Source organism: Galeopterus variegatus, unplaced genomic scaffold, assembly GCF_000696425.1.
Source record: "Galeopterus variegatus unplaced genomic scaffold, G_variegatus-3.0.2 Scaffold4707, whole genome shotgun sequence".
NCBI classification, from domain to species: Eukaryota; Metazoa; Chordata; class Mammalia; order Dermoptera; family Cynocephalidae; genus Galeopterus; species Galeopterus variegatus.
This window is the reverse complement of record NW_007730818.1, coordinates 44001-66837: the sequence shown is the minus strand read 5'-3', so window position 1 is coordinate 66837 and position 22837 is coordinate 44001. Positions and strand designations below refer to the sequence as shown.

The window sequence follows — 22837 nt, the reverse complement described above, 5'->3', positions numbered from 1 at the left end:
TAGTTAAAAAGCAAGTTCAGCCCTCTCTCGCTAGTGCACTCTCTCGCCCTTCCGTCTTCTGCTGTGGTATGTGCCAGCACAAAGGCTCTCACCAGATGCTGGCACCTCTGTCTTGTGCTTCCCAACCCCCAGAACTGTGAGAAATAAATTTCTGTTCTTTATAAATTACCCAGTCAGCACAAAACGGACTAACATGCCAGGGAAAGGGAAACAAAAAGAGAAAAAAAGAAGGGACATGTTGACTCATTTAGGGGAAAATAAAGCCGGGAGATATAATTGAGTGGCTGTTCTGGCACTGACCAGAAGGCATAAACGCGTTTGGCTTTTCTAACCCCGAGGTGCCCATATGTAGGTGGGAATCCTAGGGGAAGTGGCCCATTGTTCTTGGCTTTCCCTATCCTGGCCCAACTTGGTACCACTTTGTCCTGCCCAGATGGATGGAACTAACTCCTCAAGCCCTAAGAAGTCCCTGCCAGTGTTAAGATGGCACAGCCCTTCTCCCTGGGGAGTGCAGTACAGACGTGGCTTGCAGAGCTTCCCCAGGTCAGCAGCATGTGCTTGGAACTCCCAGGGCCAGAGTGGGCAGGGGTGTGTGAAGGTGGATGGGCAGGGCCACCTCCCACTGCTGGGGGCAGGGGCGGTCAAGGGATTGGTGCCAGCCCCAGGCAAGTGTTGTGGTCTCACCTTGGCCAACCCTGGTTTCAGTAGTGCTTGGGGTTAAATAGAATGCAGGAAGTGCATAAGTAACCCCCAAATCCATTATGGTCATTTTCTTTTAAGTATGTGCGTCAGCTCCCCTACCTTAAAAACAACAACAACAAAAAAAACCCCTGTATATTATAGCTTTAGTTTTTTTTTCCTTTTTAAACATTTTAAATTGCATAACGTACCTTGGCTCAGGTTTTGTGGTGAATGTAGGAAATTGAACAAAAGTTGTAACTCATTTGTTTATGTGACAAGTAGTGATTGAACACCTTGAATGTTCTAAGCGTTGTTCTGGGTGCAAGGATACAGCAGTAAATAAGATAGGCTGGAAATCCTAGCCTATGTGTAGTTTACATTCTACCGATGTCAAGACCTCAGGACTACTTAGTACTTCAGGAGGTTTGGTTCTGTTTTGTTTTGTTTTTAATTAATAGACTTTTAGAGTAGTCACAGGTTTACAGAAAAATTGAGCGGAAAGTACAGAGAGTTCCCATATACCCTCCCCATTCCCCCCCCCCACACACACACACCCTGTTTATCCTGTTATTAACATCTTGCATTAGTGTGGTACATTTGTTACAATTAATGAGCCAATAATGATACATCATCACTAACTAAGGTCCTTAGTTTACATTAGTGTTCACTCTTGGTGTTGTGCCTTCCATGGGTTTTGACAAATATATAATGACATGTACCCACCATTACAGTATCATACGGAACAGTTTCACTGCCCTAAAAATCCCATGCTCCACCTACTCATCCCTCCTTCCTTCCTCCCTACTGCCTGACAACCACTGATCTTTTTACTGTTTCCAGTTTTGCCTTTCTCAAATGTCACATATTTGGAATCACAGTAGGTCATCTTTTCAGATGTGCCCTAAAAATCCCATGCTCCACCTACTCATCCCTCCTTCCTTCCTCCCTACTGCCTGACAGCCACTGATCTTTTTACTGTCTCCAGTTTTGCCTTTCTCAAATGTCACATATTTGGAATCACAGTAGGTCATCTTTTCAGATGATCTTCTTTCACTCAACGATGTACACTTCTTTAGGAGGTTTTCTTCTTCTTGTTATTGTTTTTTTATTTGTGCATCTTGAAATGCAGAAACATTTTGATAGCTTGGATTGGGTCCTGATGATTTGCATCTGTGGGTTGGGTTGCTCTTTCCTTCACAGAAAGGTGGTGGCTGACTCTTGATCGTCCCTAGATTTCTTCATTTCAGATCTGGAGCTTCCAGCTCAATGGGTATAAGCTGAAGGATGGGAGGACCCAAGTGGCATCTGTTGTGGCAAGGTCTCTGGGGCCATGCACCCCCAGGGGGATGGGACATTAGGTCTCTTTTGCAAGGAGTTAATGGTAACTGTTCGTTGAAGACCCCAAAGGGAGAGTGACCCTAAAGGATATGAACGGGTTGGAGGTTGGTTGACACAGCTCCGTCCTGCCTTTGGGGTTGACCCTGCCTGATGGAGGCTGTTTATCCCGCCACTGGGCTGCTCTTGTTTTTTATCCGATCTCCACCTGAATAAACAGATCCGGAACGTCATCTGCAGCCAGGCTGAGAATCTGCCAAAATTCCCCAGGGAACTGGTGATTCACTAGCAGCAGGGGAAAGAGAGAGGGAGTGAGCAAGAGAGAGAGACCTGCTTATTCTGATTCTCATTTCCTGTCCAGCAAATAACTCAGGCTGGGCCATTTCTTATAAGACACCGGTTTCTTCGAGCAAATGATTAATTTATGCAATGGAACAGATGGTTTTGGTTTTCATTTTTAAGAAGATGGATGTAAAAAGCAGGCTAGTGAGAGGACCGTCATTCTGAGAAGAGAAACTTCAAGTTGGCTTAGGAAAGCTCTTCTGCACATACTTGTTCTTTTAAAATTCTCCTTATCTTCAAGTTGAACATGGGCATTGGGCCTGGAGTCAGGTACATTCACACAGTTTCGTGCCAATTTGGGACTTGAGTTATTCTGTTTTTTCTCTTTTGGTGTTTATTTAGGTCCTCGCGCATAACAAAATAATTGTTTGATACCTGAACAAGATTAGATTGAGCTTGGTCATGTTATGTGGCCCCAGGCTGTATTCCTAATGCTTTTGGGGCAAGGGGGCAGGAAGAGGACACATGAGAGCTGTGGCATCTGAGAATGTGGCTGAATGAAGCTGCATGAAACAAGGTACTCAGATCAAATGGTTCTTGAGGCTCATTTCAACCCTGGGGGATTTGGTTTAAAAAAAAAACAAACTAGGGGCCGGCCCGGTGGCACACTGCTACAGTGCACTGCTTGGGAGCGCGGTGGCGCTCCCGCCGAGGGTTCGGATCCCACATACAGACCGGTTCCCGCTCACTGGCTGAGCAAGGTGTGGGAGCAACACCGAGGGTTGCGATCCCGTTGCTGGTCCCAGTCCGGTAGGGGCGCGACACAGGGTTGTGATCCGTTGCCGGACACGAAAAAAGACAAAAAGGATGGGAGCAACACCGAGGGTTGCGATCCCGTTGCCGGTCCCAGTCCGGTACGGGCGCGACACAGGGTTGTGATCCGTTGCCGGACACGAAAAAAGACAAAAAGGAAAAAAAACAACAACAACAAAAAACTACTGGTGTCTCCTAAGGCTGACCATATGCATGCTCAGTGACCAGCATAGCAGTGCCATGACTGGGTCCTGCACGCCTGCCAGAGATGCATGCAAATACACACCAAAAGGCATGTGCAAAAGACACGCCCTTGTGCATAGCTGTGATTTCTGCAACAGCCCGAACTAGAAATAATTCAGTGTCCATCAACAATTAAATGAAAAAGTAAAGTGCTATATATTCCTTCAATGGAAATATTACACAGCGATAGAAAAGAATTAACTACTACTAATGTAGCAACCCAGATGGATCTCATAAACATAAGGCTGAGGGAAAGTAACCATATCCAGAAGAGTATATACAGGAAAATTTTGTGTATGTAAAGCACAAAAATAGGCAAAATTAATCACAGGTAGTAGAAATTAAAGATTTCCTTTGGGAAAAAGAACAACTAGGAGAATGATAGGAGGAAGAAAGCTTCTGGGATGCTGAAAATGTCCTCTATCATGATCTCAGTGGTGGTTAACACGGGTGTGTACATATTGTAAAAATGCATTGAGCTCCACACTTATAATTTATGCAGTTCTCAATATGACTGTTACATTTCAGTAAAAATGTTTGCAAATAAAACAACTGCCAGCACTTGGCCATATGGCCTGTCTGGTAAGTGCTGTATTTTTTGATGAAGGAAAAATCAGTATCTTCACATGTGTTTTTGAATTGATAACGTCTTTTGGCATTCATTTGTACAGTACACTTCTGTAGGTGAGCATCAGGCTGCTGTGCCCTAAGTTTTACCCCCAATCAATAATATTAGGATTTCTAATTGCCTTACGTTGTGTAGATTTCACGTATGATATGGTAAGCTACGCTGTAGCCCCATGTGGCTTGTATGGATGCATGCATGCCCTCCTCAATTTTGACCAGACTTCTGAGCACCTGCTGTGTCGGCAGCGGGGTTAGGTGCTATGGTTCAGAGCCGTAGTGAGAATTCCAGAGTGGCACCATGATGGGAAAAGTGCTGTGGGTGCTCAGAGGCTATGGGTGGCCAGTTTGATTAACTATGTCTGCCAGGATCACTATGGGGAACGGTGACGGGGGCATGTGTGTGGCACATGTGTTACAATTTTTTCCCATTTCAGGACTAGTGTGAAGCTATTTTTTAGCTGGAGGTTCAGGTGAGGCAAAGAGCTATAATTTGGATTTTGCTGATTTGTTAAATAAGACATGGTAAAAGTTTGATCTCAAATTAAAATTGTGGAAGATTTGCTGTTTCTGGTTAGAGTCCACACTCAAGGGGTTGACAGTGTGGACTTCATGAGTCACCACAGTAGTCTGGAAGAGCGAAGGGTGTACCCGCTTAGTTGTTAGGACTGGTGAGTTGGCCAGCTTCAGTATGTCTCGGACTAATCAGCCAAACTAGAAAGAGGAAGGATGTGCAGTGCGGACCTTTCTTCTCTGTGAGATAACCCTGTTTGCTTATTTGTCTCCACTGGCTTCAAGAAGAAACCTGGATCATCTTTGGAGGGACATAGTGATGGAGACTTATGTTCCATTTCACTTTGTGAAGAGGTCGAAAAGGTATTGGCAGAAAAAATTGCGATTAGTGATGTCTGACATGGACACTGGAGGGGTAATAGGAGGGTTTTCTCTCTGCTGTAGAATGTCAGTTAGCCTCATTTTGCAAGCAGTTAAACCAGATAGAGTGATTTACATACGGTTCCAACGTTGCATCAGAGTTAGAATTACAGTCTGGGTCCCTGACCCTCAGAAACCCCAATTGATTGCTGTAGATATTTTTTTTCCCTTTGGCAGCTGGCCTGCACTGGGATCCAAACCCTTTACATTGGTATTACAAGGCAGCACTCTAACCACCTGAGCTAACTGGCCAGCAGGTTGCTGTGGTTTTGATGGGGTCAGCCAGTGGGCCAAATTCTGGCCCACTGCTTGTTTTTGTGAATAAAGTTTTATTGGAACACAGCCACACTCCTTCATTTACATATTGTCTGTGGCTGCTTTTATACTACAACAGTAGAGTAGTTATGACAGACCATATGACCCATAAAGCCTAAAATATTTACCATCTGGCCCATTATAGATTATTTGCTAACCCCTGGTGTAGACAGTAGGTGCATAATTTCAGGAACCAGAAATTATCCACTTGACCCTACTTCCTTTGATCTCCTCACCCTTTCTTCCTGGCTTTTATCTGTGACATGAGATCTTTTCCACCACTAACAGGAATGCCTTGTAAACCAGGCTTTCACAGAACTCTAGTAGAACAATCACTTAATGATAAAAAGTTTTAAATGTTGGTTTCATATGCCTCTGTCTGTTTTACTGTCTAATTTAACATCGGCTCTGAAAATGTAGACAAGTGGAGAGAGCTTATCTTGCCTGCTCTCTCCTTTGAAGACTGATTTTATTTTTGAAGCCTTTGACAGGTGTTGGTTTAATAGACTTCTGCTGTATTAAGTTCTCCTCGCCCCAGAGGGCAGCCTGAATGGTAAACTGACACTGCACAGAGGTGAATGCCACGTGACCTGGCCACCACATGCTGCCCTGTCCCCCTAACAGCAGAATCACTAGTTTGGTTGCAGAGAACAGCTGGAGTGTTCCTTTGATGAGGCCAGTAAGAAGTATTCATAGCACAACGCTGTCCCCTCACCTTGCACCATCCTCATCCTTTTTTGTAAACTTACATGGCTCTCTTTGCAGCTTTACCTCCTCTAAGGGTAAAGGTCCTCGTTCCTCCCATGAACACAAGTGTATAAGGACAGCATCTCAAAGGAACTGTTCTGTTCTTTCCATCCAGAACATCCAAAGTAAGATCTTTAGTGTCACCTGCCTTGTTTGCTGAGTTTTGGTCTCACAAAGCCCTGTGTGCAGTTGCTGCTCATACAGGACTTCGGGAAGCTGGGATAAAAGAGGGGCTGCCTGGCTGAAGTCATTCTATGGAGACTGGTCTGACTTGACCAAGAAATAGCCGGCTAACATGCAGATTGGCCAAGCTTCACTGAAGATTTGTGGGTGGAATCTGGGGTAGTGCCCTTAAAACTCTGCCAGGAAAGCCTCTTGGGTGGCTGGATGGAGAGTCGTGCTCCCCTGGGTTTGCATCCTGGCACTGCTCGCTCCCCAGCTGTGTGACCTCGGCTAGGTTCCAGCAGATCTCTGAGCTTCAGTTTCTTCTGCTAAGTAGAGATAATTGTAGTACCCACCTCATCGGATTTCTGTCTGATTTTACTGATGTTTTACTCAGGGCCTGCTACATACATAATAGGTATGTAATTAGTCAGCTATTGTTGAAAAGAACTTGACACAGGATTCAGTGTTTATAAAGATGAACATGGACCTTCTTAGGACTGGCAGTTAGTTATGTTTATTTATTTATTTATTTATTTTGTGACCGGTAAGGGGATCGTAACCCTTGGCTTGGTGTCGCCCGCACCGCGCTCAGCCAGTGAGCGCACCGTTCATCTCTATATAGGATCCGAACCTGTGGCCTCAGTGCTCCCAGCGCCGCACTCTCCCGAGTGAGCCACGTGTTCGGCCCATTAGTTATGTTAAAGGAGTGACATGATGACCAACTGTGTTTGCACATGGCATTAAAAACATGGACAGTTTCATGAAAGTGGAATGCTGGGTTGAGTCAGACCAGCAGACATGTTTTCATAGCCATCAGCTCTCAGGCAGGAGTTGGGAGGGCTTCCCCATGGGGGTCTGAAAACTAGCTGTTTCCTCTAACCTTGATGGATGTGGGAGTTGGTTGGGGATGTCTTAGATGGATAGGCTACCTCTGGGGTGGTGGGATGGGTGGGGTTTACTGGGCTTGGGTCAAGGACATGGGCCTGAGTCTCACTTGCTGTGGGAGTGAGAAGGGGGATGTAATCCAGCTGGTTGGGGATCCATCAGATCTCTAGCCACCCTGAGTCCTGCAGAAGTTGCAGTCTGGGATTTGCTTTGAAGCGCTGCTCCTGAGGCAGCCCAGTCTTCCCAGTGGGTAGGTTTGACGCTCTCCAGCTGGAGCAAGCTTGTTCTGTGCATGAGCCAATAGTCAGCCCTTTGTTCCTGAGAGGAGGGACAGGCTCGTCTGTTTGCCTTGAAATGTGGGGGAGGAGTGGACAAGAACCAGTCATTCATTAATTTTATTCATTCATTTTTTTTCCCAGAGCACCTCCTCCAAACTAGATCCTGAGCTTGGCTCTCAGGGTACAGATATGACTAGTAAAAACACAACTTTATTTTATTGAGCAATTGGTACATGTCAGGTCACATCAGCCTGTGGGACATAGGAACTTCACACTCACAGATGGAGTTCCTCCAGGGTTCACCCCTGTGAGTGGTATAGCTGGGATCTGAATTCGGGCAGGGCAACACTCACAGCATGTTCTTCCATAGTGCTGTGCCATGTTCCAGACCAGGAAGAACGCTCCAGCCTTGGGTGGAATTGCCAGGGTCCACAGACACATCTAACATAGATGGATCTTGCTCTGTGAGGGAAGGGATGCAGAATTCTGAAGGAGCACAGACCTTCAAAATAGCTTTCCTAGGCATAGGACATTCAGGCAGGGTTTGATCAGGTCCCTAAGCTAGTCTAGCAGAGAGATTGGTCCTGGGGGACAAGGTGGCATGTGTGTCCTCAGCAGCTGGGGACAGCAGTGTTGGAGCCTGAAGGATCTCTGGAGCTGCCGTGGGCTCAGTCCTTTGTGTATGGACAGTGCTATCATGGGGCAGTGCTCCTCATGTTTCTGAGTTCTCCTGATTCAACTCATCTGCTTGCATAGTTTTCTTCTGCTTAAATGCTGTTGAATCCCAAATCTATGTCCAGCCTCAGCTCTTCTGAATTCAGCCTGCATTTACTCTTTGTGATTCACTCAATGGATATTTATCGAGCACCTACTTACCATGTGCCTCGCCCTGTTCCAGTGGCTAGAGATACAATAATGAACAAAGGAAACATTTCCACCTACGTGGAGCCACATCCTGAAGGGAGAGAAGATGTTAAACTAGAAATAAGCAAATATTATATTAGACGATAATAATTAGGGCTATTAAGAAAAATTAAGCAGGCAAGGGGGGGTAGAAAATGTGTGTATGTGTGTGGGAGTGTGAGAAAGAGAGACAGGGCTTGTGGTTTTAGAGAGGGTGGCCTGGGAAAGCCTCATTGAGAAGGTGACATTTGAATAAAGACGGGAAGAAAGCAAGGGCGTGAGACTGGATCTCTGGGGGAACAGCATTCCAAGCAGTGGGAACAGCAAGTGCGGATGTCCCAAGGCCTGACAGGTCTGAGGGTAGCGCGGCTCAGAGCACAGGTGGAGGAGGAGGAGGAGGAGGTGAGGCCTGTGTGGCGGATCGCTCAAGGCCTGACAGGTCTGAGGGTAGCGCGGCTCAGAGCACAGGTGGAGGAGGAGGAGGAGGAGGAGGAGGTGAGGCCTGTGTGGCGGATCGCTCGGGCCTTGAGGCCCCTGTGAGGACTTACTCTTACGTGAGACATGAGAGTCCTCATTTGAGTTTTAGGCAGAACAGTACTGTGAACTGACTTGTGTTTTATTTTGTTTTTAAATTGTGGTAAAATACACAAAATATAAAATTTGCCATCTTGATTATTTTTTTAAGGGTAGAGTTCAGTAGTGTAAAGTACATTTATGTTGTGTAGCCAATGTCGAGAGCTTTTTCTATCTTGGAAAAGTAAAACTCCAAACTCATTAAACAACAAATCTTCATCCCTCACTTCCACCCCAGGTCCCTGGCAACCACTGTTGTACTTTGTCTTAGTGAATACGATCATTCTAGATACCTCATATAAATGGAATCATAAAGTATGTCTCTTCTTGTAATCAACTGATTTTACTTATCATAATGTCCTCCAGAGTCATTCATTCAGTTGCATATGACAAAATATCCCTTCTTTTTCAGCCTGAATAATATCTCATTGTATGTATATACCACATTTCGTTTATCCATTCATCTGTGGATAGACATTTGTGTTGCTACACCTTTTCACATTGTGAATAATGCTTCTGTGAACATGGGTGTGCAGAGATGTTTCTTTGAGATCTGGTTTCAATTCTTTCAATACCCAGAAATAGAAATGCTGTATCTTATGGTGATTCTATATTTAACTTTTTGATGAATCACCATACCATTTCTTCAGCAGCCACACCATGTTACAATTCCACCAGCAGTGCACAAGAGTTCTAATTTCTCCACACCCTCACCCACACTTGTTATTTTTCTGTTTTTTGTTTTTTGGGTTTGTTTGTTTGTTTGATCGTAGTCATCCTAATGGGTGTGAGGTGGTATCTCATTATGGTTTTGATTTGCATTTCCCTAATGAATAGTGATATTGAGCATCTTTTCATGTGCTTGTCATCCATTTGTATGTCTGCTTTGGAGAAATGTCTAATCAAGTCCCTTGTCCATTTTTAAATTGAGTTGTTAGTTTTCTGTGGTTGAGTTGTAGGAGTTCTTTATATATTCTGGATATTAGCCCCTTATCCAGGGGCTAATATATGATTTGCAGTTGTTTTCTTCTGTTCCATGGGATATTTGAACTGACTTGTTTTTAACAGAATCTCTCTGGCTGCTGGGTTGGAGATTGACCATAAGGGGGAGAGGGTGGAAGGTGTAGTCAGTTATCTGCTAACCTGGTTCTCTTCCAAAGGAGGAAAATTTGGGATCGCCATGTGCCCCCATCTGTCATCTCCATCCCAGATGGGCCCCTCTTTTGTTATTCTCTGTGGCCTGAGAGGCATTTCCTGACATCCTGCCTGCCCGAAAATTTGGGATCGCCATGTGCCCCCATCTGTCATCTCCATCCCAGATGGGCCCCTCTTTTATTATTCTCTGTGGCCTGAGAGGCATTTCCTGACATCCTGCCTGCCCTTGCCTATTCCCGGCCTCCACCTGCCTGTCTTCTCGCCTCAGCATCCCACCCTCAGGCGCCCGCCCCAGCACCTTCTTCCAGGCAGAATCAAACACTCCCCCTCTCTCCTTCCTGCCGCTGTTGCCCTGGCTCCCACCACGCTGGCTTCCTATCTCCATGGCTGCCTCTTCTGCTAAGTGGGGAACTTCTTCCAGCGTGTGAAAGAGACTTGTCTTCCTCACAGTGTCCTTTATCCAGAATGGGGGGCCCAGAATGTGTTTGATCCAATGAATAAATAGACTGACAAGAAAGAAGAAGAAAGGTATAAGACAAAAGACAAAGGCCAAGGAGACAGCAAAGAGGGAGAGCCAGGCAGTGGGAGAGGTGTCGGGACTCATAGCTGTACTGTGGCTTTGCCCTTTGTGCGACTTTGGGCCATGGCGCCCTGTCTCTTCTGTTTCCAGATCCTCTTTTCCTGGCTTCCTGGTACTGTATTCAGAGTTCCTGGATAAGGCTCAGCTCTGTTGTCTTTCTTTCTTGTTCTTTTTTTTTCCCCATACTTTACATAATAAAGGTTTTCTTTTTTTTTTTTCCCCCTTTTTCTTTTAGAGTCAGAAAACTGAAGAGACTATTAAAGAATTTAGTAAAGAACTCAAAGGAAGTAGCTTGGGGTGGGGGCAGGAGGAGAGGTGCAGGGAAAGGGGCCTTTCATTCTAGGAGGTTTCCCTGTGTGCCCTTGTAAATGGATTTTTGAGTTCAGGGCCTGGGAGACTTGTGAGAAAACAAAGGAGTCGATGAAGCCCCAGAGCTTCTGGGAAAGAGGTCCTTATTTATGCCTGTTGGAACCGATTTGGTCAAGTGTTTGTTTAAAGGAGATGCCACTTGGTAAGCGACGCCTGGCTTACTTGTGTTGTGTTCAGGAATGCTTTGATTGGCCTGCGACGCTGACCCTGCTTACTCAGAGCTGGCCCGAGTGAGTGCCTGGAGCCCAGAGCCATGCTACCACCCCGCAGATCCTCAAGTGTCCAGTCCTGGAGTTCGGGCTGCAGGGCATTGAGTCTGCCAGGCAGACCCAAGCCCACAGCAGCGTGGCTCCCTCCAGCCTCAGTTAGCATTTGTTGTCCTTCTCCTGGTTGGTAACTGTTGGTTGGTTGGTTAGATTGTGGGTTTGACAGAAAGAGGATTAAGGATGCAAATAAATCATGGTGGAAAATGCCTTTCTTGAGGGGTGGTAAACACTCTGAATGCTTCCTTAATGTCTGCCAGATATCTTAGTGCAGTTTTAGGTTGTATCATCCAGTCCCTGAAATGACAGGTTGTGGCCCCATCTTCCAGATGAGAAAACTGAGGCATAAAGCTATTAAGGGTTGAGTCAGGAGGTTCAGGGGATTTGATTCCAATTAAATCCAGCAGTGAGCTCCTCTTTCCATTTTTAGATTGTCAGGACTTTGTCATCATCATCTTTTTTTTTTTTTTTTTTTTTTTAATCCCCTGTGTCTATCTCCATGCCTGGCACATGGTAGGTGTCAGTAAAATGTGAGGCCTGTAATGACGTGTTAAGTTGGATTAAACTGAACTCTGGTGCCTACAGTCTTGTAAGTTATGGGGTTGGACGAGGTTGTGAAAATCACAGATGAGAGTTGATTGGAGCTAGCTGGAGGCACCAGGCATGTCCTTTATGCTCAGTGCATCGGTGGGTTCTGGTCATGTCATGCTGGTCTCATGTGGTCTTAAATGTCACTCCTATTGTCCTTGGGGAGAAAAGCCCTGTTGCCGTGGGGAAAGCATGGAGCTTTGACAGACACACTTGTCCCAGACAGAAAACCCAGTATTCTGTCTAGCGCCCAGCCAGAAGATAAGAACTTGATGGGAAGAGAAACAGGAGATGTCATTTGAAGAGTGTCACTGCAGTTGTAATTTTATAAAGGAGGAAAACAACTCGAAAACTGTCTAAAAGAAGCACGGTAGGGGAGAGATAATAGATTTTTGGAGTTACTTTGCAAAAAGAAATGCTCACACCATCTCCCTTTGTGTGCACTAGGCAACACAATAGGATTCGGAGTGTGGAGGGGAGTCAGCTGAAGGCTTACCTTTCCTTGCAAGTGTTGGATCTGAGTTGGAACAACATCACAGAAATCCGGGGTGCCTGCTTTCCACATGGGCTGCACATCAAGGAGCTGTAAGTACCTCTTTGTTGTCTGTGGTTGTCCCTGTGCTTCTGAGCCAGGCCACGGCTTCGCCAACACCCAGGTGTGGATATGAGATGGATGTTTCCTTCTCTTCTCAGCCATGGCTCAGCAGGGCCGAGGGCAGGGGCCTGTGCCTGTTTGATAGAGCACTGCACATCCTACAGCACTATCCTGCTGTAACAGACAGGTGAGGACACTGAGGCAGGGAGAGATTAATTAGCTTGTCCAAGGGACTCACCACTCAAAAGAGGGGAGTCCAGGACCCAAAACAGGTCTATCTTGACCACAAGCCTGTTTTCTTTCCCATTTAGTGGGCTGTTTCACTGGAAAGCTTCGAGAGGAGATGTGGGGGTGGTTAGAGGACTCCGTGTGGCCAGAGCTCTTGGACGAGTCTCACCTTGTCATGCCTACCTTTCCAGCACCATGCCCTACTGAAGCACATCATTTGGCTTATTTGGGGAGGGCAGTTACTCTAGTCTGTGGGTTCTCAGGACTTTTCAGATCTCTTCGTCTGTTTCTCATTTGCTATCTTAATGTCCCATTCCTCACGCAATGGATGGTAGACAGGAGGAAAAAAATTAAAACCTATTTAATCCACTACTTGTTGGTAGGAAAATGTTGCCTTGGGGAAGAAACTGAAAACCTAGGCTAAAGAGACATTTTCCAATTACTGATGAGTTTTATTCCCTGTATTATTACTGTTCCTGGGCAATTTTGGAGGTCATTTGCAAGGCTGGTTTAGGGGTCATTGTGACCCATCTTTTCAGGGAGGATGAGGCCTGGCACACGGATTTTACAAACTAAGACCTCGAAGAGAGGAGCAACTTCTTTCTTAGGCTGCATCAAGGTGCCAGAATAGGGAGCAGGAGGCCTTGGCCTTTGTTAAGCCCCCAATGGGGGCTTTCAAAAGGTGTCCAGCTACCATCTGACACTTCCTTGCTTGGAACAAAGAAACCACCTACTGCTAAACTGAATTGCAGTGACCTTTTCTCCCTGCATGACAGTGAGAGGGACTTTCTATTTTGGCAGCTATTGGCCAGTATATCTTCATCACACAGACTGTTCTTCTTTAATCTAGAGTGTTAAGAACAAACAGTCCAGCCCCATTTGCAAAGAATCCTCATGTGCCCTGTCTTGGGCCACTGCCTGATGGAGAGACAAAAAGCGCCTTGGTCCCTTCCCCTCTCTGCGGTAGAAAATTCTGTCTGGTCTTTCTCCTTTTCATTTAGGCTAACAAAAAAAAAGGTGGCATCTGTGCTAGGAAGGCAGAAGGGGAGGTGTTGGAGGTGAACTCCACACAGGAGCACCATATTGTTCCTCCCTGTTCATTCTTTTCTTTTATCCTGTTTTTCACTTGTATAATTTGCATACACTGAGATGCACAGATCTGAGCTGTACACTTCAGTGCATTTTGAGAAACGGTGTCTGCCTTTTCTGTGTTGTCACCGGTGGAGCCCCTGGCATATGTAACCTGTAAGCATAGGCACCATGAACTGTTGCTTGTTTTCTAAAGGGACTCTGCACAGCTCTTTTGAGCTAGCGTGTTTCTTTGAGGCATTTAAAATTATTTAAATAAATTGGTTTATGAATATTTATTATGTGAGTCATACAGTGAGACCCACTAAAAAATTAAAGGCTATTTCCTAAAGTATTGGCTTGACTCTGGCCTTGCCTCTCTATTGATTTTCTGCTTTCTTTTTTTTTTTTTTAAATAAAAGATGATCGGTAAGGGGATCTTAACCCTTGACTTGGTGTTGTCAGCACCACGCTCACCCAGTGAGCTAACTGGCCATCCCTATGTAGGGATCCGAACCTGTGGCCTTGGTGTTATCAGCACCACACTCTCCCAAGTGAGCCACGGGCCATCCCTGATTTTCTGCTTTCTAGGGCTTTTCTCATCACCCTTGGGAAGTGGGTGGTGAGGAAGGTGTCCTGCAGGTGGCCCCAGAGGCAGCCACCAACATGGCAGGGCTGCTGGCTGAGGATGGTTGGGGGTGGAGGTATCTGACCTGCACTCCCACACTCTTGGGGCAGCCCACCAGCCACAAGTACAAAGGGCGCAGGGCTGAAACAAGACCTATCTCAAGGCCTTAATTGGACAGGCCTTAATTGCCTCTGCCTAATTTAACACCTGTATTTCTCTGGCTCTCCATCTGGGAGTCAAGATAGGGTTTGAAAGCTCGTGATGACAAACATCTGGTTGGAAACCTGTCCCTCTGGGTGTGTCTTATCTTGTTTTCCCAACTAAGATCCAGCTCGGGCTGGTGTCTGTAATGAAATGAGGAAGGTCTCCTACCGACCACTGCATTTCTCTCCTGAATCATTCCAGCAACCTGGCAAGCAACCGGATTGGCACCCTGGAGTCAGGAGCATTTGATGGTCTGTCACGGTCACTGTTGACTCTTCGCCTGAGCAAAAACAGGATCACCCAGCTTCCTGTGAAAGCATTCAAGTTACCTAGGCTGACCCAACTGTGAGTACAGAAGCCTGCACGTTAATTAAGGTTGGCCAAATTTTATTGAGGCTGGTTTCCCTAAGGACCTCACAGTGAATGTGACCCCTTCCTTACTCCCCCTTGGTAGAGCTCTAAATAAACTACCATTAATGGCCCTACGGCAGCACCTAATAAAAGCAAATTAGGAGCTGGGTCTAGTGCCTGTGGGCTATGCCTCAGATGGCTGAAAAAAGGATCCACAGAGCATACATATGCTTGTCTTCCATGACATTTTCCAAAATGAAATGAAGGATGCTACTGGTTAGCTGATGCTGGCTAATGCTTGGGCTGCATGGGTTCAGTTTCCCATTTATTTAGAGATTTCAGTGTATTTTTAAACGTACCCATGGAATCTGTACCTGGACACGATGGTGTCCGACATTTGTTGAGCAGCTCGAGAGGAAGTTAGAGGAGCCAGAGGTAGTAAGCAAGAGATGTGCCACCGTCTCCACCTCCTAAATCTTATGAGGTAGTTTGTTTGTTTATTTTTAAGGATTTGTGTGTTTAGTTTTTTGATGACCAAGTCCAAGTGCCCTCCTAGAATGGCACAGGGTTTTGGACTCAAGAAAACTTCCATTAACCAGAATCTGATGGACAGATTGAGTTTTTGTTTTTCTGTGTCCTCTTTTTAGTGGTAGAGTGTATTTCGGGAAAATAAGGTGGTATGGGGAATTAAACAGAACAAAACAGTTGTCGAGGGCCGGACTGGCAGGGATGCGCCCCTTTCTCCCGCTGCTTTGCATCACCTCCCTGGGGGGTGAATGCTGTCAATCTGCAGAGAAGGTTTCATTGATGTTGATGAGGTTGCATGTAGGGCAAGGTCATGAGACACTGCAGAAATATTTGGGGAAAACCAAGGGCTTTCTGGTTAGCCATGTGTTCTCCCTTCCATTCCCTCAGGGTTGCTAACGGACAGGGCAAGGTCATGAGACACTGCAGAAATATTTGGGGAAAACCAAGGGCTTTCTGGTTAGCCACGTGTTCTCCCTTCCATTCCCTCAGGGTTGCTAACGGACACAGCCCACCCAGATTCCCGACATCTTTTGGTTAACTGTGGCTTTATCATGCTGGGGCTAGAAGCCAAGTGTGCATTCTTCCTGGGGGGGTTTCTCCCCATCCCACCCTCTCTCCCCCACATGCAGTAACTTCTCTCTACATGTAAAGACCGTATTAACGCCCCCAGTGGAAACCGTTATTGCCATTCGATACCCAGTGGTGAGGTTTTTCCTGTATTGAGGCATCTGGTGTGGATTTCTGTTGCTGAGCTAAGAGACGCCTCACCTAAAACATCCACATCCTGAGTCATACCTGTGTCCTGACTGCAGAGTCCCGGATGACACCTGTGCTGCCTGGGGAGGAAGCATGAGCGCATGCGTTCCGGGGCACCGTGGCACTGTGGCCTGGTCGGAGCTGGCAGCAGGGGACAAGCTGTGGCTGGAAGCAGCGTAGTGCCTGAGGGGTCGTAGGTAGAGGGTGCACGTGGGCCGCTCTGACCCTGCTGGCTTCATCTCTTAGGGACCTCAATCGCAATCGGATTCGGCTGATCGAGGGCCTCACATTCCAGGGGCTCGACAGTTTGGAGGTGCTGAAGCTTCAGCGAAACAACATCAGCAAGCTGACAGATGGGGCCTTCTGGGGGCTGTCCAAGATGCACGTGCTGTAAGTGTGGCCTCTGATGGTGCCGTGCTTGTGTGTGCTTGTGTGTGTGCTGGGCGTGGAGTGGGCCTGCCTTGCCCTTTAGGGCTTCAGCTGGGCCCAACTTGTTGTTTTGGGGGGGCTGGGTCAAATTCGAGATGTTTTCCTAGCAGATTAGGAAAATCTCTTGGGGGAAGTTTTAGTGGATTAGGTCAGGTGAGTTGGTTGATGGAGATGGAGAAGGAGCCATTTTGCTGCCCCCCACATCCACTGTCCCCACCCCCTCAGTGAGCAGGACCGACTCCCTCCCCACGTCCTCTCCACTCCCACATGCCACAGGAAGTTCCTTCTCTCCCCATTTTGGGTTTGACAGTCTTTCTTGATGTACAGGTGGGCCAAAAACGTAGTTTCATCCTAGAAGACTTCATCCTGTCTTGTGAGCTAATCAAAGCACTTGGTGCAGATGTTCAGCTTTCATCAAGGGAGCATTCTCTTCAGCCAGATGTGTGCAATAATAGACGTGCTTGCCTGCCAGTGTACAGCAAACAGCCACAAAAAGGCATATAGAAAAGGCAGTTACTGATGTTTTATTTTTAAACATTTAAATTTGTTTATTTTTAATTAAAAGTAATGCATCTGCATAGTTAAATAAAATCAGAGGGTGAAGAAAAGCAGTTGCTGCCCACCCCCTCACCCCCATACCCTTCACCCCCTCACCCCCTCATTCCCTCTTTATCCCAGTTTTTCTCCCAAGAGGCAATCACTTCTAAGTATCTCTTTTTGGTTTTTCTGTTTTTAGTTTTGCTGGTGGTTACTTCTTTTTTTGTTTGGGTTTTTGTTTAATTTTTTTTGTTTGTTTTTTTGTTTTGTTTTTCGTATTTTGTTTGCAGGTGGTTACTTCTAAGTTAATACACTTACGCCACAATCTTTACTTGTCAAGTTGAGATTTCCTCCTTTAAAGTCAATGACTTGTCTTGCTCACAACAGCCCCTTCTGCCTTCCAGTCTATAAAAATTATATGATAACTTTTAGATCCTTAGTGGTTGTCTTTGTAACTGAACCCAAAGTCAGAACCCTAGGTCGGGGTCCATCAACGTGCTGTGCTATGTGCACGAGACACAGCTCTTGGTGACCATGCCTGCCACATGCTACACTTCCTTCTACGAGGACAGAAGCCTGCTGCTGGGCTTCCTGCTCTCCTTCTGCACTTTGGACTAGCTGGATCTCTGCTTTTAATATTCAAGAACGCTTTTACTAGACATCCTTAAAACTGTCATTCTGGACTCTGAAATGTAGGTGGTCGTATGCTGGGTGGGCTGAGATTAAGAGAATTTTCAGAAGGAAATGGAGTTAGCACTGACCATTTGGTATTTATGTTCAACAAATTTATACAGATAGGGGGTGATAAGTTGCCTTTGAGATTATTTATTAATTGCATGCTTTTTGAGCAGTAGCAGAAAGTAAGACGGAGAAAAGCAAAAATTCGTTGCTGAAAGCCCTTGTAATATTGAACACAGAGCAAAATTTTAATTAGTAACTTTTACTAAAGAGGCCAATTGTCTGGAATAGAGCTATCCTTGGCTAGGATGTGCCATATCACAATGCAGGATAATAGCATACTGACTTAATGAACTTGTTGAGAGCTTAAGCCCTCAGCACTGCTAAAATCCTGACGTGTATTCTTTATTTCCTTTTCATAAAGGTCCTATGAAGTCCAGTCTTGGATCTCCATTTTGCAGATGTTTAGGTTCATTCATTCAGTCTCAGGGCACAGTGGTCTGGAGCCCAGACTTTGCTAGCCAGACCTGGGTTTGAATTAATTCTGGCCCCTTCACCACTTGCTAACCTGGAATTGTGAGCAGGTTACCTGGCTCCTCTCCGCTGCAGCTCTCCCATCTGTAAGGTGGGGATGAGAGCTTCCTCCTCTTCTCTCTTCTTTCTGTTCCTTTAATGAGCTTTGCCTTAGTTCGGAATTCCTCTGCCCATTTGTTTGCCTGGTTCACTTTTACTCAGCTAAAAAAGTCACTTCTAGGAAGCCTCCCTTTGCCCTCTGAGCTTTCTAAGTCTTCTTTAGTACTTACCACCATCTGTTTTGTCTGCTGCCCTCACCATAACCAATCCTGCCAATGCCTTGAGCTTAGACTTCCCAGTCTAGAACTGTGAGAAAAAATATTTCTATTGTTTATAAATTACCTAGTATCAGGTATTCTGTTAAAGCAGCATGTCTTCTCCCAGTCCCTTCTCACACACATGTGTGCGTGCACACACACACACACACACACAGAGTATGCTCCTCCATTCTCTCTTGCAGTGTTATGTCCTCAGTGCCGACCACAGTGTCTGATACAGAGTGACTGCTTATTTGCTCTCTGGTCCACGAATGAATGACTGTTCCCTCTTCATCCTGCTGTGGCTGTCATTGCAGGCACCTGGAGTACAACAGCCTGGTAGAAGTGAACAGTGGCTCACTGTACGGCCTCACGGCCCTGCACCAGCTCTACCTCAGCAACAATTCCATCTCTCGGATTCACCGCGACGGCTGGAGCTTCTGCCAGAAGTTGCATGAGTTGTAAGTGTCCTCAGCTTTGGTCTGTGACAGTGTTTTGAGACACTGCCCGAAGGTGAATTCTCTAGAGCCCACAAAACTCTGGGCCTGGCTTATTCTACAGCACAGCGGACTTGGTGAGAGCTCAGGTGGGCAGGGAGCTCAGAGGCAAGCCAGCAGCCCTGTTCTGGAGAGAGGACAGATCACCAAACCAGCCAGGCCCAGAGCAGCACCCTCAGTGATTTGAGCCTGAGTCCCTTCCTGATCTCTCTGCTTCCCTCTGCTTTGGGAGTAGCAGGGGCTGCAGGGAGCCTCTGCCCCGCAAAGCCGCCCTGGGTTTGGAGAAAGTTCCTGGGGTAGAGGGCTCTGTTAAAAAAGGGCAGCCTAGAGAAGTGTTCTCACTGCAGCTGTTTTGAAAGTGACTGTATGTTAATGGCCACACCAAGTAGCATGCACTGCTATAGTGAAAGGGTTTGTTTGGGCTCAAACACAGGAAGGCAAATTAGGACAGTGAAATGGAGAGGTGGCACACACTGACAGTGGAAGCATGGGCATATCCTGAGTTTCCACCTCCCTTCTCAGGTTGCCCAGGCACTTGGTACCCTCCCTTTCCCCTTTCTGCATTCCAGCAGCCTGGTCTGAGGCCCCCGTGCAGTCATGAGTGTATGCTTACACCCCATTCTGAGATGCATGGCCCCTCCTTCCTTTTGGAGATTCCCACACGGGGTCCCCAGGTTGGGCCTAGAACTCCTGAGCTCCTGCCTGAGGTTCCGAGATCAACAGTGACAGATTCTCCTATGACGGGGAGGATGTGGTGCTGGACATCCCCTCACGTCAGGGTGTGGTCACTGGCAACGCTGCTTTCATTGTCAGGGACTCAGCATTCACATGCCTTTGTTTCTGTCCCACGTCTAGAAGACAGTTTTTCAGGGAGGGGAAAAAAACCAGGTCTTCACCCTCTGTTCTTTCAGTTTAATGTGCTCTCAGTTAGTCCAGTAAGATTTTTTCATTTTTCAGGAGAGTTTAGGTGGGTTTCGTCTTTCTTCTTTTCTTCCTTTTTGTCTAGGCTTGTCTGTAGGAAAATATCTGCCCACTGAAGTGAACAATTGTTGGGGTGCAAAGCCCTGGTCTGTGTATCTCACCAGACAAACTCAAGGACACGTTTGAACTCAGTGTCGATTTTTGCAGCTGGGGTTTAATCTAGTCTTCTGTGGTTCTCTCTCTCTCTCTCTCTCTCTCATGCACACAGCCCACACTGACCTGCAATTTATATTTCAGTGAACCCATCATTGTCTTCAAAAAAGCAATAGTTCTGCCTCTTTCCTTGTGCTAACCTTGAACTTTGTGAGAGTGTCTGTGTGTATGCAAAAGTGAACCCTTTGGGTTTAGCTTCCCGATCCTTCGAGGCACTGCAGTTGCACATGACATGTGGTATTACATGGCTTCTGGCAATCTCCATACTCGGGCCCTGACCTGACCAGGGAACTCCAAGGACCATGGTTTTCTGTTGGCCAGGGCTAGGAGCTGTGGGGAAGCACGAGGGGTCTTCTGAGTCCCTCAAGCCTGAACCAGTCCAGTTCCTAAGATGAGGAGCGGACCTGTGTGGCTCGCCAGAGGGCGTGTGAGCCCCTGGTGTTGAAGCAGCAGGGAGAGGCGTGCTCCCTTCTGAGATGGACCTTTGAGTTCCCTGTTTCCCTCTCTGGCTGGTAGACTTTGTGAAGCTGTCTTGTGTGCCATTTAGAAGGGGCCAGAAAGGCCACAGAAGTGTGCTTTGACCAGTCCTAGCAGTTTGCCCCATATCTAGGTAACGTTGGAGCCAGATTTATGATTGCTTTCTAGCGTTCATTCCCACCCCTCCTTTAAGCTAAATTCTCTAATTGCAGGTGAAGATGTAATTTTGATCTCCTGCCAGGTGACTGACAGGCACCATGACTTATTTCTCCAGGAGGGAAAGCATGTTGCTCCCTGCCACCTTTAAAAACTCATTAATCTTTTCTGAATTTATTTTTCTTCTTCCTGTCCCAGTCCAAATTCCCCATTTTTCAATGATAGATTACAAATATGCTAAGTAAGCGACCCAGGGCTGTGTCAGACGTGCAGGAGTACTGGCAGGAAAGTTTGATTCTGACACTCAGGCAGAGTGTACGAGTTGGGAGCATGTACCCTGTCCTACTTACAGCGGGCAGGTCACGCTCAGGGGTTGATGTGGATGGGGTGAGGAAGCCTGGACAGGGGCCTTCAGTCGCAGCTGAGGCTTGAGGCACTGGTGTGGTGTGGCTGTCTCAGGCAGTGGCTCGTGGCGCCCTCTGCTGACCCATGTGGGGAGGCTAACGGGGCTTTCTTGCTTAATGTCAGAACCCACTGGGGTCCTCCTGTCCGGAGTCCCAGGCCTGCCATGAGAGGTCCTTGTAGTCTGAAGCAGGACCAGCCTTGGACACCAGCATGAAGGGTTGGAGCTCTGAGGGTTCTTGTGTTGCATGACCTTGTGTAGTCCTCATAAATTAACAGACATCCTGGTCTCTGTAACCTGCATGACCTCTATTCTAGGAGTCAGACTAGATGGATGCTGGGCTCCACTGGGTTTTCCTGTGAGCACGGAAAAAGGGGGTGTCCCTTCCCACTGAGACTAGCCAGCTGTGGCTCGGTGCTCAGGAGAAGAGAGGGGAGGACAACCATGTGTGGATTGCTGTGACCTTTGCCTCCCCCTCCCCTTCCTCAGGATTCTGTCCTTCAACAACCTCACGCGGCTGGACGAGGAGAGCCTGGCCGAGCTGAGCAGCTTGAGCGTCCTGCGCCTCAGCCACAATTCCATCAGCCACATCGCGGAAGGCGCCTTCAAGGGACTCAAGAACCTGCGAGTCCTGTACGTCTTTCATGCTGGGTTGACAGAATGATGGGGTCCCCAGTTGGGAGTGCAGAATAGAATAAACTAGCTACGTAGCTGAATTCCATTCTCATTGGCTTCGAGGCAGAGTTGGATTGAAAGCTGGCCTGTTATGTGTGCAGTCTCCGACTTGTATATAATCAACTAAAAAAGAACTGGTTGAGCAGAAAAATCCCATTCCTTCAGGGCAGTGCCTATAGAGGGATGACAGCTCTTTAAAAAGTGTTGTTATCAAGCAGTAATTCCTGCATTGCACTGGGCAGGATGCTGGGGTCCTCCTGTTAGGAAAAGCTTCCCCATGGTGAGTGCCTGGAGCAGCTTCCAGGAGAGCAACCATGGGGTCAGTCTTTTGAGTGTTGAGTCTTCCAGTTATGACATCCATTTTTTTTAGTCCTGAATACTTTTTCTGCAAGCCAAGGGAATGCTGTAGCTCATCTCTAGTCCTAGTATTCAAATTTCTTCAGCACATCCTGCATCCAGGATGCCTCATTTTTAAGAGAGGCACTTAGGGAATCCTGTGTCTGTCTTTGCACATCACTAGGAGGTCATTTAAGAAAGTGGAGGTGATAATGTCATTTCCGTCTACATTCCTTGTTAGGTGGGGTTGCCATTAAGTTGCTACAGGATCTTTTCTAAGACTTTCATAAAACTTTTCTTTTTTTTTTTTTTTTTTTAAAGATGACCAGTAAGGGGATCTTAACCCTTGACTTGGTGTTGTCAGCACCACGCTCTCTCAAGTGAGCCATGGGCCGGCCCTCATAAAATTTCAGTTGTTGGCTTCAGAGAACTTTCAAGCCCGAAAAGAGGGGCACATGGTTTTCAACAGTGGTCGTGGGTTCTGAGGCCTCCTTGTCAGGCATGATCCACAGCAGAGAGAGGGGCCTGTCCCCATGCACAGGGAGGAAGGCCACTGCACCTGCAGCTGGCAGAGTTGGCTTGCACGTTGAGCCAT

At 46.8% G+C, this 22837-nt stretch overlaps 1 protein-coding gene across 1 annotated transcript in view; it reads left to right on the top strand.

Moving 5' to 3' along the window:
• The window catches only part of LRIG1 (leucine-rich repeats and immunoglobulin-like domains 1), a 119789-nt gene that overhangs the window by 68413 nt on the left and 28539 nt on the right, over positions 1–22837 (top strand). Inside the window, exons 5-9 of the mRNA XM_008588178.1 lie at positions 12180–12317; positions 14657–14800; positions 16337–16480; positions 18882–19025; positions 21721–21864. Coding sequence (XP_008586400.1) covers positions 12180–12317; positions 14657–14800; positions 16337–16480; positions 18882–19025; positions 21721–21864 — 714 coding nt within the window. The remainder of the gene's footprint in view (positions 1–12179; positions 12318–14656; positions 14801–16336; positions 16481–18881; positions 19026–21720; positions 21865–22837) is intronic.